This window comes from Panthera onca, chromosome B4 (genome assembly GCF_046562875.1).
Source record: "Panthera onca isolate mPanOnc1 chromosome B4, mPanOnc1 haplotype 2, whole genome shotgun sequence".
NCBI lineage: Eukaryota > Metazoa > Chordata > Mammalia > Carnivora > Felidae > Panthera > Panthera onca.
Window position 1 is genome coordinate 125,743,295 of NC_138345.1, and position 22,774 is coordinate 125,766,068.

Below are 22,774 nucleotides of genomic sequence, written 5' to 3' on the forward strand. Positions count from 1 at the left end.
TAGCAGAGTGGCTACAGGCACAAGTGACGATGTCAGACCTGAGAAGGAGCAGGGGGTAGAGGAAAGGGTTATTTGGTGACATTTATTCTGTTTCTTTCCTGGTGCTTCCGGCACTCTCTCTCTTCTCATAACCCTGCTCTCATCTCTCTCCAGTGTTGGGCAACATGGGGGAGAGGCACATCATCTGGAAAGTTCTTCCTCGACTTGGGCTCTTGTGGGCTGGTGTTGCACTGTCTTGGCCCTTGGTGTTCAGAGCCAGCTCCCCTCCGGAATGTTACCATGAGTTCTTCAGAGACTGTCACACCAACCACTGGGGGTTCTCACCTGCAGGAATAAGCCCTTCCGAGGACTCCAAATTTAACAGGCCTCATCTGGTGCAGGCAAATGGGTGAGAGGGAGAGTGTTTCTCTTAGTTCCCTGTGTCTGCTGAAAAGAGTGTGTGTGTGTATTTGTGTGTGCATGTGTGCATGTGCGAGCGTGTGCATGCCCACACGCATATGAGAGTAACTAGATGTGAATATCTCACTAGGAAGACCAGGGCTGGTCCAGAACAATAGCAATTGCTTTTGGTGGTGTGGTTTGGCGGAGGAAGGGGCTGCAGATTTCAGTAGCTGCCATCCAAAAGCAGCCACGGCTGTTACCAAGGAAATTGTGCCAGAACTCCAAGGGATTAGAAGATCCGAGTGGAGATATTCTGGAGACTCCTGTAAAGAATTCTGGAGATTTGTATCCAGATGCATCTTTGGAGGCGACGTGATGACGAACACCCCACCTTGTGCCGTCCCGGCTTTGAAAACATCACAAGCCATTTGTTTCTACGTTGTGCGGCTGATGTCTGGAAGGGGCGGTGTTTTCATGTTTTGAATTTCTCTGTTGCTCAGTGTTTCCTCAGAAATACCAGATTTCCATTTCCTCTGAACAAGCTGGCTCCTGTTCCTCCCCTTGGATATTTCCCCTTACTTATTTACCATTTAGGGAGCAGCTTTTAAAAGAGCAGTTTGTTGGGATATAAAACAAAAAAACCAACATGTCTCCCTGCGTCCCCCCCCCCCCCCCACCCCATAGCTCACTCGTCAGCATCAGCATGGCTTCTTTTGAGAATATGTTTCCCAAGGTGTTAACTAATGATCTTGGCCTTGGCCTTTTGAGCTACGTGGAGTCACATTACTTAATCTAAACTTCAGTTGCTTTCTAGGAAAAAAATGGGAGTGAAAATCTTTTCTTCTGGAAGTTGTTGCCCGACTTCAACAGGATAACATATGTAAAGGGCCTGGCATATTAGAACAGGTGTTCAGTAAATGCCAGCTCCTATATTATAAAGCCGGCAATGGGAGACTGCACTGTTCAGAAGCACATGGCCATAGGTCTAGTCAGCTCTGCTCTAACACCACATATGCATTCCTAAAGCTCCTAACTGAGCTTGGTGCCCTGCAAAACTGCACAATAAAAACCACAGGGTTGATTAGAAAAATAAACTAGGGGCATAAGACTCAAAACCTTTGTGAGTGACACATTTAAAAAATTGGAACGTAATGAAGACGATAGCACAGTTTTGCACATGTTAATGGTTAAGAGGTACACAAATACAATGAATATGACACTTCACCTTGGAAAAGCCCTGAAAGCCTTGAAAGCCCCCAAAGCCCTGCTTTTGGAAGCAGATGTCAGAAAGGCTGCAGCTTGTGAGTTACTATGAAGTGATAAAACATGGGTTATCCAGGCAGGTGTGGCTCATAACACGTGTGGTGACCTAAAGTAACTGGTAGATGGCTGAGGTGTGAGCACGTGTGGATTCTGCATATTCCTGTGGGCTTCAGTGCAGCTATGTGTGGTTTTCTGCATTCCCCTGATGCTTCTTAGGCAAGAAATTGAGCATAAGCAAACACGACGTTTGCTCTCTGCTCAAATCATTTCCCAATGTATTACTTGCACTGGAACACATTCTTATTTTCAAAACAAGCATTCTAGCAGAACTGACTGTACTTAGCTGATGTTGAATGCATGCATGCATGCATGTAGCTGGTCCAGACAATGGAATAAGCATTACGCCACAGTGTGGAAAGTACTTTTGTAGACTTTGGAATTGGATTAAAAGAACATAGTCTTTTGAATTTTAAAAGTCCTACGTATCTATTGTAGAGTTTTTAATATGTCCTCCCGCAGTGGCTTTTCGGCCTGTGCTTGGAAGTGCCCCTTCGGGGGTCCCCGGGCAAAGGGTAGTGAGCTATAAGGTTCCCTGCCCTCTTTCTCCACTTTAACCAGAGCCCTCAGGGTTTTATCTGCTTTCCTTTTTGTTTTCGTTTAAATAAAGGGTTCTGCTGCTAACTTACCATCTGCAAACCACCACCAGTGATTTAGTTGACCAAACTTTGTTTTACAAACAACTTCTCAGGAACGTATCTTCTTTGCAAAGACAGATAATTCTCAATTGGTACTGTTGGGGTGTGAATACTCCAGAAGTAGTAGAATCTGACCAGGAAATACTCAAGTGAGCTTCAATCACCATTTTGTCTCCAACTACTCAGCAAAGGCTCATCAGCAATGGTGGCTGCTGTGGGGCTTCATTGAAAGTCAAATTCCAGTCGGGGCCAGTCTCAGATGAAGGCTGATGGGCAATTGAATCTAATGTGTTTATGATGTTCTTGTCTCTTCACAAACACCAACGGCATTTCTGCAATTCTGTGATTTTCTTTCCTCTTTCTCTCTTTCTTTCTGTTTTTGTTTCTTTTTTTGTTTTTTGTTTTTTTTTTTTTAGAGAGCTGGATTGAAAGATGTCTCAATGAAAGTGAAAACAAACGTTATTCCAGCCACACATCTCTGGGGAATGTTTCTAATGATGAAAGTAAGTGCTTGAAACTCATTCTTCCACAATGTCCTAGACATGGCCAGTGTCCTCGTGGGAGGGATAGTGCTTCTTAAAATGCTAGGCTGGGGCATGTCACCTGGAACAAGAGACTCTGAAGCCATTTATGGAATACGTTAGGCCCTCCCTGGTATATTCTGTGGTGGGGAGTGTAATGGAGTCAGGTAGCCACAGAAATGGGGACACAGCAGACACTTGCTGTTTACATGTTCATATTGTCTAAGTCCTCAGAGAGACCCGATTACAGTGATGCCCCATTTGGGCAAATGTGGACCCTGGATGGGAAATGGGAAAGGCCATTCGCGGTGTCAGTGTAGATGTGGGATTAAAGTAGGGTGTCATGGCACCGTTGTTTCAGAGTCATGAATGTCCTTGCTCTTTGAAAGTACAGATTTTTCCGGGGTCTTGGACTAGAGAATTGGAGTTAATGGGCAGATATAAACTGCTGTGTTTACACCTTTCCTTGGGTTATGTTAGATTGGGTCTTCTGGGTGCCTCCTATTAAGAGAGAAGACTAAGTGGGACTTGTGTTTGCTCCCTAAACACTAAAAAAGGGGACAGCTCATTGTAAATGTAATTCCCAGCAGGGACAGGTGTCCTTCTCCCTTGGCTGGTAACGTGCATCTCCTTAGTGCAGGTTTCTCAAAGCATGGCCAGGGACCACCTGCTCCATAAGCCCCAATGGTGCTTGCTAGATACTCTGAACAGCCTTCTTCTGGAGTCCCTTCCGATATTAGCATTCTGTCATCACGATTTTGCTTCATTTTATAAAGCTGAGATAAATTGAACATAAAATACATAAATCTTATGCGAATGGTCTGATGAATATCCTTTTGCCCCCATTTGTCTCTACCTATGTAACCATCAGCCAGAAAAGAGATAGAACATTTATAGCACCCTGGGAAGTTCCTTCATGTTTCATTCCTATGAATAAGTACTGTCCTGAATTTTATCACTATGGTTTGCTTTTGCCTGTTTCTGAAACATTATATAAATGGACTTACAGAGTCTGCATTCTTTTGTCTGTGGCTCTTTTCACTCAATGTCTGTGTCATGTAGCCATGCTGGTGTATGTAGTACTTTTTCATTGTCATATAGTATTCCATTGTATGCATATACCACGGTTTACACATCCTTTTAAATGTTGATGGTATTTAAATTGTCTCTTTTTTTTATTCTTAACATCTCTGAGCATTCTTTGTTTTACTGTGCTAATATATGTGTAACGTAAAATTGACCATTTTAACCATTTTAAACGTACACTTGGTGGCATTAAGTACATTCACCTTGTGCAGCCATTGCTGCCATCCATCTCCAAAACCTTTTTCATCTTCCCAAACTGAAGCTTTAACAATAACTCCCCATTCCTTCTCCCTCTAGTCCCTGGCAATTACTATTCTACTTTCTGACTCTATGAATTTGACTATATAAAATAGAGGGACGCCTGGGTGGCTCAGTCAGGTAAGCGTCCAACTTTGGCTCATGATCTCACTGTTCCTGAGTTTGAGTCCCGCGTTGGGCTCTGTGCTCACAGCTCAGAGCCTGGAACCTGCTTCAGATTCTGTCTCCCTCTCTTTCTGCCCCTACCTTGCCTGCAGTCTCTCTATCTCTCAAAAAGAAATAAACATTTAAAAAAATTAAAAAATAGAATCACATAGTATTTGTTTTTATGTAACTGGCTTATTTCACTTATTTCAGGCTTCATCCATACTGCAGCATGTATCAGGAATTTCCTTCCTTTTAAAGGCTGGATAACATTCCATTTTATGTATATTCCCCGTTTGGTTTATCCATTCATCCATTGATAGACATTTGGGTTGTTTCCACTTTTTGGCTATTGCAAATGATATTGCTATGAACATGGATGTACAAATGTCTGTTCAAGTTCCTGCTTTCTGTCTTTTGAGTATATACCCAGGAGTGGAATTGCTGGACATATGGTAATTCTATTTTTAATATCTTGAGTTATCACCATACTGCTTTCCCCAGCAGCTGCACCATTTTGTATTACTGTTAGAAATGCATAAACATTCCAGTGTTTCCACATTCTTGCCAATACTTGTGATTTTCTGTGTTTTTTTTAAATAATCATCCTAATGCGTGCAAAATGGCATCTCATGATTTTGATTTGTATTTTATTTCCCTAGTGATTAGTGATGTTGAGCATCTTTTCATTTACTTATTAATCATTTATATATTGTCTTTGGAGAAATGTCTGTTCAGTCTTTTATCCATTTTTTATTTGAATTGTTTTTTTCTTGTTACTGAATTGTTGGAGTTCTTTATATATTTTTCATATTAACCCCTTATCAGATATGTGATTTACAAATATTTTCTTCCATTCCATGGGTTGCCTTTTACTCTGTTACCTGTATAACATTGATGCACAAAAGTTTTTAATTTTGATGTAGCCTAGCTTATCCAATTTTCTTTTGTTGTCTGTACTGTTGGTGTCAGACCCAAGAAATCATTGCCAAATCCAACACCAGGAAGATTTTCCTGTATGAGAGTTGTATAGTTTTATCTCTTATGTTTAGGTCTTTGATCTTCTTTGAGTTAATTTTTTATATGGCATAAGGTAAGAGTCCAAATTCTTTTTTTTTTTTTTTTTTTTTTTTGCATGTGGATATCTAGTTTTCCCACCACCATTTGTTGAAAACTGTTCTTCATTAAGTGGTCTTGACATCTTTGCTAAAAATCATTTAACCATGCATGTGAGGGTCTATTCCTAGTCTCTCTATTCTATTCTATTCTATTCTATTCTATTCTATTCTATTCTATTCGTCTGTATGCCTATCTTTATGCCAACACCACACTATTTTGAAACTGTAGCTTTGTATTAAGTTGCGTGTGTGTGTGTGTGTGTATGTGTGTGTATGTGTGTGTGATCTTCTTGCCTAATTGCTCTGACTAGGTCTTCCAGGACTGTGTTAAATAAAAGTGGCAAAAGTGAGCATCTTTGTTTGTTCCTGATCTTAGAGGAAAAGTTTTCAGGCTTTCACCATTGAGTATGATGTTTACCATGAATTAATTGTTCATATAGGCTTTTAGTGTGTTGAAATAGCTTTCTTCTATTCCTATTATTGTTGAGTGTTTTTATCACGATAGGGTGTTAAATTCTGCCAAATGCTTGTTTTGCATCCATTGAGATGATCGTGTGGCTATCCTGTTAGTACAGTGTACTCCACTGATTGATTTTTCTATGTTGAACCATCCTTGCATTCTAGGAAGAAAAAACTGCAGCTGGTCATGGTGTACAATGCTTTAGCACACTGTCGAATTCTGTTTGCTAGTATTTTGTTGAGGGTTTTTGCATTAATATTCATGAGGGCTGTGGATCCAAAGTTTTCTTTTCTTGTAGTGTCTTTGCCTGGCCTTGGTATGAGGGTAATGCAGGCCTCATAGAATGAGTTTGGAAGTGTTCCCTCCTCTTCCATTTTTTGGGAGAGCTTGAGAAGGACTGATAAACATTCTTGCAGATATCCTCTTTTGTGATCTGCCTGTTCACATCGTCTGCCTGTTGGTTTCTTTTTAAGTTGTGCTGTTTGTCTTTTCCTTAATGATTTGTAAGAGTTGTTTTTATACTCTTAGTAGGAGATGTTTGTCAAAAGTATTGCAAACATCTCTCAGTTTGTAGTCTGCCTTTCTTTCTCTTAGTGGTATCTTTTGGTGAACAGAAGTTCTTTGTTCGAATAACATCCAGTTTGTCAGTGTCTTTCTTTCGTTGTTAGTGCTTTTTGTTTTGTATTAAGAAATCTTTGCCTACCTCTGGGTCATTAAGATATTTTTCATGTTATCAATTTTTAATAAAATTGATCTTTTCAAAGATCCAACTTTTAGCCTTGTTGTTTTTCTCAACTGACATCTTTTTTCTATTTCTTTTATTTCTGCTTCTCTCCTGTATATTGTTTTTCTTCCTTCTATTTTCTTTGAGTTTAATGTTTGTCTTTTTCTAGCTTTTGAGACAGACTCTTAGATCATTGATTTCAACCTTTTCTGAGATAGGCACTTAAAGTTACAAATTTTCCTCTAAGCACTGCTTAAGTGCATCCCATAATTTTTCATACTTCCATTATCATTCATTTAAACTCATGTTCTCATATTTATTGTGATTTCTTCTTTTTACTCTTGGTTTATTTAGAAATCTATTGCTTAATTTTCCAAACATTGGCTGTTTCCTAGTTATCTTTCTGTTATTGGTTTCTGTTGTAATTCCACTGTGGTCAGAGAACATATTCTGCCCAATTTCAATATTTGAAATTGTCAAGACTTGCTTTTTGTCCTGACAGATGGTTTATTTTGGCAAATGTCCATGTATACTCATAAAGAATGTGTATTCAAGATATGGATGAAGTCAGATCAAGTTGTTAATGGTATATCTTTTTTTAATCTTCCTATTTCCAACCTTTATGAATTCAATATTAAGGTTTTTAATATGTGTTTGAAAAAATCCCATATGATAATCTATATCTAAATTGGAATATTTAGATCATTTAATGTAATGCACTTAAGTTAAATTACACTTTTGGGCTTAAATCAACAAACGTAGTATTTAATTTTGACTTGTCCCATCTGTCTTTATTTTTTTGTGCCTTTTTTGAGAGGGATGGTGCAGTTTAAAATTTTTTCTTTGATGTTTTCCTCTGCTGACTTTCCGATGACATAGTCTTTACTAGTGGCTATCTTTGGGGTTACGACATGCACCCCTCCTCTCACGTCTGCCTCACATCACTCCTTCTCCAGTTTCAAGCCCAGTGCACAAACACACACACACTTGAACCCCATTTACCTCTCTCCCGCCCTCTGTACTGTTGCCTTAATGTATTTTACTTCTACATTTTAAGCCCCATAAGACATTGCTATTGTTGTTTTAAATAGTCAATATTTATTTTTATTTATTCACATATTGACCCTTTCCAGGGCTCTCGATTCCTATCAGAAAGTCTGTGCTTCCACCGGGGATCATTTTTACTTCCAGCCAAAAAAACTCCTTTCATATTTTGGGTAGTGCAGTATAGTGTAGTATAGAGCATGAAAAATATCTTTATTTCACCTGTGTTTTTAAACATTTTTTTAAAATGTTTATTCATTTTTGAGAGACAGAGAGAGACAGAGTGTGAGTGGGAGAGGGGCAAAGAGAGGGGCAGACACAGAATGTGAAGCAGGCTTCAGGTTCTGAGCTGTCAGCTCAGAGCCCAATGCAGGGCTCAAACCCACGAACCATGAGATCAGGACCTGAGCCAAAGTCAGACGCTTAATTGACTGAGCCACCCAGGCACCCCTTCACCTGTGTTTTGTTAAGTTTATGTATTTATTTTGAGAGAGAGCAAGCAAGAGAGAGCAGGGGAGGGGCAGAGAGAGAGGGAGAAAGAGAATCCCAAGCAGAATCTCCACTGTGTGTGGAGCCTAACATTGGGCTCAGGCCTACAACAGTGAGATCATGACCTGAGCCAAAACCATTAACTTACTCAGCCACCCAGCTGCCCCTCACCTGTATTTTTAAAGGACATTTTTGCTGGATATAGAATTCTAGGTTGGGAAGTGGGTTTTTTGTTGTTGTTTTTTTAACCCCCTTTCACTACTTTAAAGTTGTCATTTGATGGTCTTCTGGCTTCCAAAAATTAGTCATCAGACTTATTTTTACCCCTTTAAATACAATATGTCTTTTTGTCTCTGGCTGCCTTTAAGATTTTTTTTTTTTTTTTTTTGCTCTTTAGTTTCCAGCACTTTGACTACAAGGTGCAGATACGGTTTTCTTATATTTTTTCTTCTTGGGGTTCACTGAACTTCTTGAACCTGTGAATTGTTGTTCGTAAAATTGGTAAAATTCTTGGCTGCTGTCTGTTCAAATATTTTTTCTGCCCCATTCTCTCTTACCTTCTTCTGGGACTCCAGTTAGATGAATACTAAACCTTTTGACAGTACCTCATACATTTCTTATGCTCTGCTCTGATTTGTCCATTTTTAACTCTTTGTACCTCAGTTTGGTATTTGCTGTTGAGTTCCCTTTCAGTTCTCAAATCTCATTTTCTGTTCTGTCCCACCTGGTGGTAAGCCTATCCAAGTGACCTTAATTTAAGATAGTGTATTCTTTTTTTCTATGGTAGATGTCCTTTTGATTCTTTTTCTTTTTTTTTCCCCAAATCTCAGTTGATATTTTCCTTTTTTTATCTGTTGTATCCATCATTTCCTCTATCGTGACCATTTTTTCCTCTCTCCTTAGCCATATTAACCATTGTTATTTTAAAGTTTCTGTCTGATAACTCTGATTTTTGAGTCATCTCTGTATTAACTTCTATGATTGGGATTTTTCTATGGATTTCAAGTTTTTGGTCCTGTTTTTCAGGATGCCTTATAGTTTTTGTTTTTTTGTTTTTTTTTTTCTTTTTTTTTTTAATTTTTTTTTAACGTTTATTTATTTTTGAGACAGAGAGAGACAGAGCATGAACGGGGGAGGGTCAGAGAGAGAGGGAGACACAGAATCGGAAGCAGGCTCCAGGCTCTGAGCCATCAGCCCAGAGCCCGACGCGGGGCTCGAACTCACGGACCATGAGATCGTGACCTGAGCTGAAGTCGGAGGCTTAACCGACTGAGCCACCCAGGCGCCCCTGCCTTATAGTTTTTGATTTGATGTTGGACATCATGGATGCAAAGATGGAGAGGCTTTGGGTGAATTACATTAACTTACCCCGAAGGGTGTTAAATTTTGTTGTACCAGGCAGGTAGAACACCAGCAGGTCTCCTCAATCCTGTCAAGCTTTGGTTAAGTCTGGTATGTTTTAGTCTTGTCTGTGCTACTAAGATGTGGTCTCTACTCCTAGCTCAGAGCCTTTCTGGGTCATAGCTAAAATCTCTGGGTGTTTACCAAGTTCCTTCTACCTGACCTAGCTTGAATTTCAATCTCTGACTCTCCCGCTAATCAGTGATCAGTTCTTCAGTCTCTAAGCTGATGTCTTCTCAGTTTTTTGGTTTCTCACTGTATGAGTGAGTGGGCTAAAAATTTGAGGGGAATTTGAATGCAAGTGTGTGTGTTTCCTCCTCTGTGCGTCTTCTCTCTGGAACATTGTTGCTTAGATCTGAGCCTTTGTCATCCCCAGCTCTGACTCGAGCCTAACAGACCACACTCCTTGCTTGGGTTCTGTTTCCTGGTGCAGCAGTTGAGAAGCATCCCCAGGGAAACCCAGTGTGAATGTGGAGGGCACATCCTGTGTTTCCTTTCTCTCAAAGCCTATGGCTCCTCTAGTCCTGTCTGCATTGATTGCTCTCCAATGTCTTCAAACACTTGTTCTAGCTTTTACAGTTGTTTCAGTCAATGAGTGAGCTGTCTCATCATGGAGATATTGGAAGTCTGGTTATCGTCTACTTTAGATAGGGAAATTGAGACTTAAATTGGTGAAGTGACTTTCTAAGATTGCACAGCAAGTCCATGCCAGGGCTCAGTCTAGAATAGGGGCCACTTGACTCTACCTGGATAAAAGAACAAAAAAGTTACAGTTCACATGTTTTTATTTTCAAAATACAAAAATTACATTAAAAGATAGATCCCCTGGCTTTGAGGCATGTGTGTATATATTTGGAAAGTCTGAGAAAAAATATATGAGGAAGAAAAATAACCGCCTCTAATCTCACTGCCCAGAGGCAACCACTCCTGATATCTTTCTAGTCTTTCTTCCCAAGCATATATTGTTAAGCACACGTCTCTATATGTATATGCTCATAGTTTCAGGGATATATGCCTGTCATCCACTGAGCAATGACAAGTGCTCTAATTCCATTACCTCATTCACATCTCACAACAGTCTTAGGAGGTAGCTTATAATGAGCTTCATCTTGCACATTTGAAAACTAAGGCTCGAAGGAGTTAAGTAATTCGCTCCACATTACATAGCTGGTGAGTGGTAGAGCTAGGATTTGAACCCAACTCTGTACGTCTGCCTTTGAACGTTGGCCATTTTGTCTAGCACCCTTCTGCATCTCAGAAGGCAGTACTTTGAAGACTTGGCATCAAGGATTTCATAACTTGTCCACAGGAATACCAGGACCAGAGCTAAGAGTGCTCTCAGTGGCTGATGGGTATGTCGGTACTTGTCTGTGTCTTGTCACGTCTTCTACTAGACTGGAGGCTCCTGAGAGCAGTTGTGGGGTTCACTGTTGTATCCCCAGGGCCTGGTACATAGAGGATGGCTTAGGAGGTGGTTGAAGTTATAAAAAAAAATCCTCTCTGATTTACTATTTTAAGAATGCTCTGGATTGTGAGAAATCTGACCGTGGTTTAAACAATGTAGGTATTTATTATCTTCTTTAACTAAAAGATGGGAGGTAGGAGGTTTCACGGTTTATTTAATAGCTCAATATCATCCCGGACCCAGACTCTGTGTGTCTTACTATAAAATCCTCCTGAATTGTTGGCTTTTGTCCTCCTGTTAATATCTCATGGTCACCAGCTGCTTAAAAAAGAATTTTCTAAATGTTTATTTAGTTTTGAGAGAGAGAGACAGAGCAGAGCAGGGGAGGGGCAGAGAGAGAGGGAGACACAGAATCCAAAGCAGGCTCCAGGCTTCGAGCTATTAGCACAGAGCCCAATGCAGGGCTCGAGCTCAAAAACCATGAGATCATGGCCTGAGCCAAAGTTGGACACACCAAATGAGCCACCCAGATGCCCTGAGCTATTTTAGATAATAGGCAGCCAGTCCACATTCAAGACAGGTAGATGGAGAAAGAGGAGACACCAGTGAGTTTTCCTTTTATATGTCTCACTCTTGTTAGAACACAGCAGTATCTTTCCCAAGAGCCCCCAGTAGACTTTCCTTATGTCATTTATGTTAAGAATTCTACCGTCTGTAGCTGAAAGGGAAGATAGGCAAGTGAATATTTGTCAGAATAGAAAAAAATATAATTACTCTTCATGGTTGGACAACCCCAGGCCAAGCTCAGCTTGGCTCCTGTTTTTATACAGCCCAGGGTCTAAGATGTTTTTATTTTTGTTTTTAATTTTAAAGAGTGGGGAAAAATGAAGAAGAATATGTGACAAACATCATCTACGGCCTCCAAAAGCCTAAAATGTTTACTGTCTAGCTCTTTATAGAAAAAGTTTGCCATCCCCTGGCTTAGACAAATTAGGATTTTCCTCTGGGCTGTCACATCACTGCCCTGAATAAACCAGGGTTTTTATTAGCAAGCAGGGGAAAAAATGAAAGATTGGCTATTGAGTGGCTAGCTAAAGGGTCTGCCATAGAGTTTGCCTGTGAACCAGTCCAAGTAGGTAAAAATGCCTTCCCAGGGTCATGTGAGGAGAAGTTAACATTCCACCTGCTGACAAAAGATTGTTTTCCTCTGGCCTGAGTGAGAGCTGGGCATTAGTACTGGGAGTCCTGGTTAAAATGAAATGGAGTGGGAGAATAATCAATTTATTAGCCTAGAATAAAAAAGCTAAGCCTCAGAAAAGCGAAGTTATTTGCTCAGAATCATACTTGGGTAGTGTTAGAATCAGAACTACTGTGCACATCTTCTGATTTGTATGCAGTGCTCTTCCTATTACACCCCTTTTATCAGCTCAGAAGACAGGGATTTAATTGATTAACAAGAGGTTCTATGAGCATGAGGAGATGGGACATGAGACATTTTGATGGAATGCAGTTGGGAAGAAAACCCTGGATCAGTGAGGTCAAGCCTTAAATGTCTGATGAGTGAGAGTCTGAACGGGAGTGGGTGGGTTATTTACCATAATTCAGGTTTCATAAATTCTCATTTCCAACCAGAAAAAAATTGCATTTTCTCTCAGGCAGATGTCAGTAGATTTTCATGTTTCTAATGGCATAGTCACCAACCAAAAGGAAGACTTTGAATGTAAAGCATTATCAAGTCAGAACTTGTTGGCACATCATGTCCAGGGAGGAGAGCCCAGTGGTGTGGATTGAGCGGAATTGTACAAGTAGAATAGAAGTTCCTTCAGAAGATTCCCTGAGCACCTACTACATACAGGACTGTATAGAAAACTCAAAGTTATATGAGGAAGGAAAGAGCAGAGAACTGGGCATTAAAATATGAAATATATGAAATATTATTTAGTATTTCCTAATATATTGAATATTATCATATTATATTCAATACCAAGTATATTTAGCATCAGGCAGTGTGCTAGGCATAATCACAGCCACAGTTTTCTTTAATTTCCTGGGAGGGAGGTATTTTTTTAATCCCCATTTTACAGATGAGGAAACTGAGATTTAGAGGTTGTGGGACTTATTGACTTGTCATGGCAAATAAGTGGCAGAGTTAAGACTTGAACTTAGTGCTGTCTGATTTTACAGCTGTCTCTCTTCCTATCACATGAGCATCCTTCTGTGGCTCTGTGCTCTTGTGGAATTTTTAATCTAGAATGGGAGCTCAGGCCCTGAAGAATAATACGAGGTCCTATGTGATCCATGCCATTTGAATGATGCAGGGTCCCTTGCCATACCGGGTGTGCTCCTGGGCTCCGGCACAACCTCATTGGAAGCTTGTTAGAAATGCAGAGTCTCAGGCCTCCTCCAGACCCACTGAAGCATGCTCTGCATCTAAACACAACCCCCAGGCAATTAGAATGCATGCTACCGTTTGGGAGAGGTCACAGGCTGGAAGGTGACTAGGGAAGGAATCTTAGAGGAGGCGGCCTCTGTGCTGAAACCTCCATGTGGGTCCTTTAAGTGGTGATGGTAAAGGGTTGGGGGACAGAAAGCCACAAGGAAGGTTTTGAGCTTGGAGAGTTTTCCAGATTGGCTTAAGCAGAAGTTGAAGGATCATGGGCTGGGAAGGTGAGTTTGGTCCGTATCACTGAGCAACTTGAATTCCAGACAAGGGGTTTGGAGTGTGATAGCTAAGGTGCCTCTGAAGGAGCTGGGTGGAGGAGTGACAAATCAAAGCGGCATTTTCAGAAGATTAATGTGGAGAGTCTGTGCAGGTGCCTTCGAGCGTGGAGGACACTTTGGGGGTTTCCACCTAGTCCAGGTTTGAGGGAATGAGGCTGCAGTCTAGGGCAGTGTTAGTGGGATGGAGAGAGTTGGGGAGATGAGGGCCGTAGGATGGGTCCACACAGTAGGAACCCAGTGAGATTCCTTGGGATTCCTGTTGCCCTCCTTGGGAAAGAGTATTAAGTTCAATGTGACCCAGATGTGCCCAAGTCCTCTAGCCTTCAGGGCACATCTAAGTCAGTGACTCCAGCCTCCATCCTATATCTCAGGTGGGAGTCCAGAGTCTGCCCTATATCTCCAAGGGTTACCAGATTGTGTGTGCTGGGAGGGGGGGCGGGTTGGAAATATGGGAAGGGCTGCTGTTTCTCCTGAGACAGTCCACATTGTGTCCCTACCCTCTCTTGGCCATTGCTACCAGTGGCCGCTCTGTCATTTTTGCCTCTCTCTGAATTCAGCCCTTCTTCTGTTACCCTCCCCGACACCTCCCCGACTTGTCATGGTTGTTCCCCACTGTTGGGTGGTGACAGAGAATTTTTACAGCACAAGGAAGAGGAAAGTCGGAGTTCAGTGGCATGATGGCATAGAACTGGGGTCTCAGTGGGTCCCAGCTTCATGTGACGCATCATTATCATTTTAAGATCTCATTGCATCTCAGGGCTGTGTGTGTGAAAGCCACATATCTCCCTCACCCTAATCCACTCACTGGGCAGGTGTCTCCAGTTTGGGATCTTGTGATCTTCTACCGTGGGTTCCAGAGAAAAGGAAATGTAGCTAAACTTTTTCTCATGTACCGAGTGGTGGACGAAAGCCTCCTGCTGATAGCAGGAAGGTGTTCGACAGCTCCCAGAGCAAGGGCAAGGACTTGGAGTGGGAAGTTCCCAGAGTCTTCGCATGATGGCTTGTAACAGTCGGACTGCCCGTGTGGGGCAGTTTAGTCGTAGCTGGGAACCACAGCGCAAGACCGCTGGCTGGCTGATGAGGCCATGGTTAAAGACAACCCCCCAGACTGCTCCCCTTCCTCACCCACCCACTCTTCCATCTCAGGCTGCCCTTCTTGTGTCCCTCTGAGTGTCTGTCTGTCCTCTCCTCTTGTGGAGAAGGCGCTAGTCTGTCCTCTGTGCTTGGAGCTCACTGCCAGGGCCCCTCGACACCTCCACTCAGTCCCTCCGTGGGCCATAACTCCCTGAGGGGAAGAGAGAATGTCTTCTGATTGTGTGTCATTTAATTTGATAGGGCCTGGTGCCTAGTAGGTGCACAGTATGTGTTTATTAGGTAAATGGATATTAGGAAAGCAAAACACTGTAAAGCCGTCAGGTTATCAGTATTGGTAATTTGCTTTCGGTTTTTGGCATTCCAGTGTCACTTAACCAAGTATAAATAGATTCTTCCTTCAGTTGCTCCCTCCCGAACAGAGGAGTTTTTAATTTGTTCAAACTCAGAGTATTTTGGAATAGATAAGGTGTTCGTATGGTTCAAAAATCAGAATGCCTTAAAGGTACTCATTAAGAAGTCTCAGTCCCACCTCAACTCCCTAGTGGTACGTGCATTTATTTGTTTATTATGTATTTTTCCAGTATTTCTGGTGCTTTTTGTGCATTCTGCCAGTATTTTATTTCTTTATGCAAATAAAAATTCAAGTATATGTTCTTTTTTGCCACTTCTTTTTTTGAAGATTTTATCTTTAAGTGATCTCTACACCCAACATGGGGCTCGAACCCACAACCCAAGACCAGGAGTCGTGTGCTCCACCAACTGAGCCACCCAGGCACCCCCTTTTATGCCACTTTCTAAGACAAAAAGGCAGCAGCCTCAATACATTTTGTTGTGACTTGCTTTTTTCACTTAATACTAAACCCCAGAATGCTCCCTGTCAGTAAGAACAGAGAACGTCCTCATTCTTTTCTTGTTTTCAATCTTTTTTTTTTTTTTTCACAGTTGTGTGGCATTCTGTGAGGATGTAGCATAGTTTAGCTACACAGGTGAGCGCTGAGCTGTTTCTGAACATTTACCATTCCAGACAAGTTGCGATGCGTATGGTCACCTCCCGTGTGTCCCACCCATAGCTGTAGGATCTGTTCCCAGACATGGGACCGCTGGCTAAAGAGCATGTGGGATTTCAGTACATTGGGCCAGATGACCTTCCACATGCGGAGGCACCCTGTCATGCTACCCCCGCAAGGTGGGAGGGCACCTCTTTCCCACAACCTCACGCACAGTTGTGTGGTCGCAGTTTGGATTTTTGCCAATCTGATTGAGAAATGGTACTTCAGTGTAGTTTTCCTTCTCACTAATTGAAATTAATCATCTCTTCACATTTCAAGAACATTTGTATTTTTTCCATCAACTGTGTGTCATGTGCCTTGCTTGGTTTTGTTTTGTTTTGTTTTTTGTTTTGTCTTTTTTTTCCTCTTGGTTCTTAGTCCTTTTCCTTTCAGTTTTATTGGCACTCTGTCTGTGGTGGGGAGATGAGATTGTTGTCTGCGGTATGACTGAAGTTTTCCCAAGCACGGTATTATCTTTCTACTTAAGGTGTGGTTCCCCCACACCCCCACATAGAAGCTTTGGATTTCTTATGTAGGAAATTTATCAACATTTCCTTTTATGGCTTTTGGGTTTTGTATGAAAATTAGAAAGGCCTTTTCTAACTCCAAGGTTAGGAAGGAATTCACCCAGAGGAGGTAAAAGGAGGCAGGTGTGGGGCCCCCTTAGAGCAATGCCTGCCAACATCACAGTTTTGTTTGGGGCTCAGCCCTGTTCCCACGGGGAGAAGGGTTTGCTGCCAGGGGCTGATGCCCACTGCCAAAGGCCTAGGTCCAGGCACCCTGATCATCTGCTGGCGTCCTTTGCAGTGGCTGGGAAGAGGTTGGATAAGGGGAAATGAAATGTTTGGCCGGTGCATGTTCCCAACAGGTGAGGTCTGGCCAGGTGCAGCCAGGTTAACATAATGAAAGGAAATAGAATTAGGACTTTGAAGTGAAACTCGAGACTTGCATAAACTTGAACCTTTCCTGGGATCTGAAAAGAAGTAATTAATTTAGAAACGTTCTCCCTTAATATTAAACTCTGCCACACCGGCTCCAGGCAGGAAATATTCTAAAATAGGTTCCCAAATATTGTGAATTCAATCAGCAGCTATTAGGCAGAGACTATGTTCTCTACCATATTTAGTGTGCAGTACTAGAGGTTGCAAGAGAGACTGAGGCTCAAAATGTTTGGGCTCGGGAAGTTTTCATGTCAACTACAGTGGGTCCTCTCCTGGCTCCCCCACTAGCTGTGTGACCTCAGACAGCTTGCTTCCCACTTCTCTGAGCCTCATTGTCTTTCTCTGTAAAGGGGGATAATACTAGTAATTAGACCTAAAATTGATTAAGCACTAAGTATACATTAAGCACTATATTTGGTGTTTCACATATTTTAAATCATTCACTGTCTTGGGCAGCTGTGAAAAGTAAATGCAGTGAAAAGTGCCTGGCACATTATAAGTCCCCAGTAAAGGTTCTCTGATAGAATTATTATTTGTATGTTTATGAAGATGGGTAGTCTCAGAATTTAATTGTGGTATTATCTTAGCCATTCATCCATTCATTCCACAAATACTTCTTTCTAAAAAAAAATTATTAGAGCAGGGAAGAGGGGCAGAGGGGGAGAGAGAGAGAGAATCTTAAGCAGGCTCTAAGCCTGACATGGGGCTCGATCCCATGACCCTGGGATCATGACCTGAGCTGAAATCAAGAGTCAGATGCTCAACCTACTGAGCCACCCAGGCGCCCCTCCACAAATACTTCTTGAGCCCCTACTCTGTGTGGGTACTGGAGCCACAGTGGTGAGGCAGTCTGTGCCCTACAAAGCTTACAGACTAGCAAGGCAGACACACTGGTGGGCAAGCAGTGACCATACCTGTGATGAAGTCTTTGCTAGGGGCTAGTTGGGGTGCTGCAGGAGCACAGGGGAGGAGCAAATAGCCGTGTCCCAGGGGCTGGGCTTGCCAAACGCAGCCCCAGGGACAGGATGGGGATCCAGGTGCATGGCCCCTGCAGAAGAGTGACAACTATTATAGTAACAGCGAATACATAGGTGGCATGTATCTTGTGCCAGGAGTGGTTAACTAATCCTTACAGTATGTGCTTGATGCTATTGTTACCCCTGTTTTTCAGGTAAGGAAACTAAGGCACCAAAAGGTTGTTCAAAGTCACACAGCTGGCAGGTGGTGGTGGAGCCAGTGTTTGAGCCTGGAAATTTGGCCTCAGACTTTCTATCAGGACGTAGATCCAGAGAGGGGAGCAGAGAGTTTCCACTGGGAAATTGACTGAGATTCCCTGGAGCGTGTTTGGAGACATGACTGCAAAGTGAGAGCAGGACAGAGTGGCTGGAAGGCCAGGCAGTGGGCTGCATCTCGCTGGGAGGTTTTAAGCAAACGGCTGCTCTCTGGCTTTGGTAGGACGAGCAGGGTGGGCCTTGAGAATGGGTGGCCCAGCGTGTGCTGTGAGTGCCTCCAGGAGCCTTGCTGGCTGGAAATTCTGCCTTATGGCATGAATCTCATTTCGTTTGCGGCATTTTTGCCTGTTAAAAAGAAAAGGCATTTGGCAGAGTAAAGTTTCTATCAACTGTGGCTATTTCCTTGTACCTAGAATGTGCTCTCCTGTGCTCGTCACCCAGGTGGCTCCTTCTCCTCCTTCAGATACCAAGACGCAGCTCACACCCCACATTTGGTGCTGCTGTAACATCCTGGACTTGCCCTTACATTTTATTTGCTGATAATTTGACTCTGATCTTAAAAGAGCAGAGACGGGGCGCCTGGGTGACCCAGTCAGTTAAACATTCAACTTCAGCTCAGGTCATGATCTTGCAGTTCATGAGTTCGAACCCCACATCGGGCTCTGTGCTGACAGCTCAGAGCCTGGAGCCTGCTTCCGATTCTGTGTCTCCCTGTCTCTCTGCCCCTTCCCTACTCCTCTCTGTCAAAAATAGAGAAATATTAAAAAAAAAATGTTTTTAAAGAGCAGAGACAATGTCTGTCTGGTCTCACCCTTTAGCCCCCGGCCTAGGGCTGGAAGCTAGCAGACGATCGATCGGTATTTCATGAATGAGTAAGTGAGTAACCAGCACTTCTGGCGAATTAGGCTTGACAGCCATCAGATAGGAGGGGCCTGGCTGTGACACACACACCCCTTTTTGGGAGAGAGAGAGGCTGGGCACAGAGTCACTAGGGGTCTAGAAAGGGGCCTGCAGGGGTGGAAGGCACCTCTTTGGTGACCAAGCTGGAGAGTCTGCACTGGTTCCAGCATCGACCAGTTCTTGTCCAAGTACGGTCAGTAGCCACCGTGTGCTGAGCACAGAGTGAAGTCCAGTCTCCATTCGTTGGCTGCAGGGCCTGGTGCAAGTGATTCAGACTCTCCAAAGTTCGATCTCCTTCTTTATGAAATCAGATATAAAACTTCTTCATGGCACCCTTGGGAGGAATACAGTGAGAGAGTGCACGAAAACCTAGGCATGCACGATGCCCGGCTTAAGTACTTGGCCAATAAATGCTATTACTGTTGTGATGGTATTCTTTTTTAAGGTGTCTGGTTCTGAACACACTTAATTTTCAAACTGTGCTTGTGGTATGAGTTATGAGTCTCATGTTTTAGGTAAAGGATCCCTGGGCCTTTAGTGGAGTAGCTGCCCAGGGTTCCAACCAGAGTCGAGGGCAAAGCTGGGATTCGCACCCAGGCCTGCCTTGCCCTCAAAGCCAGGTCTCTCTGCATTCGCTGGTACCAGAAATGGGCCATCGCAGAGCTTCACTGGGGAGAGACATCTGACACAGTAGAGACAGGTGTGACCTGAGGCGGGGAGGGCACTGAGACGGAGTCCCAGAACAAGGGACTTTTGTGGCTCCAGCCAAGTGGAAGGTGTGCGTTCTCCCTTGGGCCGCGGCTTTTGTCCTCCAAGACTTTTCACGTGCTGCTTCCTCCCCTGGAACACCCCCTCCCTCAGCGTCCTCCTCTCAAAGTCTGACCTGTCCTTGTAAAGGCGAAGGGGACAGGCGACACGCCAGGGTGACTGTGTGGCCCCCACTTGTTTTAAGTTCGGGGTGTGCGTGTCCTTGGGTGTGAAAGAGAACACTGAAAGCAGACTGGAGGTAAATAAGATGAAAACAATAGTTCTCTGTGTTGAGAGGGGCTTAGATTTCCAGAGATTTCTATTTTCTGTCTATTTTCCCAAAGTCAAAAAATGGACATGGATTACTTTTGCGAACAGAAAACAAAGTTATTTTAAAAACCCTGACTGTCTCTTCAGGGTGCAGCTCAAATGCCACCTCCTGTTTGGAGCTGTGATGTCGCCCAGTGTGTGTTTGCCTGGCGGGGTCTCCATCCACGCATTTGTCTTTGTCCCTGGAAGTCTTTCCGAGCAGAAGCGAGCAGAAGCGCGGCCTCCCTGGCCTGCTTCCCACAGCAGCTACGGCTGAGCAGAAGTGCTCCGGGGGCTCCTGGCCACCAGAGCAGCCGAGGGCGGTCTTTGCCACGCAGCCCTGAAAATGAGATTTGGGAGCTCTTAGCCTGTGTTGAGTTCATTCCACTAATTCCGCCGGCAGCCTTTCAAGGCAGGCGTGCTTATTATCCTCAGTTTAAGCAACTGTCTTGAAGCTTAAACAGAGTTATTACGTTGTCAGAAGAGCCCCTCTCCAGCTGCCTGCGCCACGCCCAACCCGCGTTGTAGCCATCTTCCTCCTGGGAGGGGGTCATGAGCTTCTGGGTCCCCTGTCTCGGTCTGTTCCTCACCTTCTCCACCTTCTTTTCCCCTGACTTGGTCCCCCCTTCCTTGCCATCTGGTTCCCATCTCTGGCACACTCAGAGACTTAGCTCACTTATCACTGCTTCTTCCAGTAAGCCTTCCGCGATGGGCTCTGCTTTTTCACCCAGTCTGTGTCAGCAGGCTCCTCCTTGCCTACCCGTGTCATAGCGTTTATCACTTCTCACTGAACTTGGCCTTTCTCTCTGTTGTTTGTCTTTCTCGCTCTCCAACCAGACAGAAGGACAGGAGTTTAATTTCTTTATCCTCGGTGTCTAGCTGGCATAAACCAGCTATTCAGTGAATATTTTTTGAATTAATTAATATAATCCTTTCACTGGCCCTATAAAATGACCATTTACAAATGAAGGAACATGAAGCTCAAAGGTTGAGGGGTTTGCTCAGTCATGGCCAGTAAGTTTTGGCATTGATTCTAGAACACAGGTCTTTTGATATCTAGTCCAGCTTGGCAGAAATGCTAAAATGTAAAGAAGCAGGGGGTGGGGGAGATAGTCTGCCAGTTCTAGTGGGAATGGAAATGTTAATCATGTTCCAGCATACGCCAGGAGGTATATTTAGGTCATTTATGTACTTTTCCTTGTTTGAGAAGAAAATCAGTCATGTGTTTCTTAACATAGTCTTTTATTTATTTTGGATTATTTGCTTAGTATCATTTCTAGGAGTTGGGTTGTGAGGTCAAGTGACTGGACATTTTAGATGGCTGTCACTATTACGGCCAGTTTGTTTGCCAGAACTTTGTATGAGTTAACACTACCTTCAGAAAAATGTGTGACTGTCAGTTTTACCATTTACACCCCAGCATTAGGGATTATCATTATTTAAAACTCGTGTTACTCTCAGAGATGTAAAATTGTGCCTCATTATTATTTCCTATTTGTTTCTTTGTGAAAACTGAGGTTAGTATTTTTGTGTGTGTGTCTATATTGTTGTGAGACCCACGTGTTCATGCTCCTTATTGTGCTTTTTATTTCTTTTAAGATTGTTGCAGACGTTTGTGGAAGGCAGACTCAACTGTTAAGTGCCAGGTGGGAGGCACTAGCAAGAGGAAACACAAAAATTACTAAGATATCATCCCTTTCTGAAGTAGGAGTTTCTTAAGTAGGATACTGAAGTTGGAGAGATGGATGTGGCTGTGTACAGAAATAATGATCCAGGTGGCTAAACTGTCCAACCAAGAGACAAGTTATAATCGGTTGTAGAAGAAGAGTTAGGATCAATGATGCCTGACTTGGAGAGTATCGGGGAAGGCTTCAAGGCAGTGGTGTCATTTATTCTAGTTGGAAAGGATGAGAAGCATTTAGAAGGAGCTCTAGGTTGACAAAGCACCGTGAGCAGGTGTCGAGCCCATGATGGGCTGGGACACTTTGTCCCTGAGAACATTTCGTGTGAGTGTTTGTATTGGTTAGGATGGTTTTGGTGGTAGGGAAGAGAATACCCAATGAAAAGAGGTTTTATTGACTAAGAAAATTTTATCACCTGACCAAACAAAGAGGCAGCTGTTTGGGGGGTCGGCTGATGAGGCACAACATGACATTTGGAACCCCCAGTCTTTCCACCTTTCCTCTCTGCTGCCTCAGTGTGGACTTCATCCCCAGGCTGCTCTTTTCCCAGTTGAAAGCTTGCTGCCTCACTCTCATGTCCGCTCAGCCATGTTCAAAACCAGCACAGGCCAGACTCTCTCACCTATTTGTTAGCTTGCTTGCTTTTGCATAAAACAATAGATACTTGTGTTTTCACAGTTTTGGAGGGCGGAAGTTCAAAATCAAGCCCTTCCATCTCTTCTTATCAGGGGAAAAATATCTTTCCCAGAGGCCCCCAGAGAGCTTCTCTGTAAGTCCTAAAGGCCAGCATCGTGTCACCCGCCCCCATCATGTCACACCTACCCCATCAGTGGCTTGATGGTAGATAAAACTACGGTGGTAGATTTAAATTAATCAACATTCACCTCTCTAGGGTTTGAGAGGGAATCACCCTCCCTGGACACCTGGTCCCCTCTAAATTGCAGTTCTGTTTAGTAAGGAAGAAGCTGAATATGTACACTTGTTGTATAAGCAACAGGAGTGTCTTATGGTGTTTATGAATACACATTTTAATCAGAATCGTACCAGTCTTTATACATTTCCATCAAAAAAATGTTTTCTGAACTCAACTTTATTAAGCTAATTTATTT

The 22,774-nt window shown here is 43.1% G+C and overlaps 1 protein-coding gene across 3 annotated transcripts in view; it reads left to right on the plus strand.

Annotated features, from left to right (window-relative positions):
- Window positions 1–22,774, plus strand: part of RFX4 (regulatory factor X4) — a 164,104-nt gene that overhangs the window by 24,193 nt on the left and 117,137 nt on the right. For 2 of the 3 annotated variants that reach the window (XM_060656539.3, XM_060656540.3), the window contains exon 2: window positions 2,756–2,842. The exons of the other annotated variant lie outside the window; for it this stretch is intronic. In XM_060656539.3, the coding sequence (XP_060512522.1) occupies window positions 2,756–2,842 (87 nt within the window). The remainder of the gene's footprint in view (window positions 1–2,755; window positions 2,843–22,774) is intronic. 3 annotated transcript variants of the gene reach the window in all.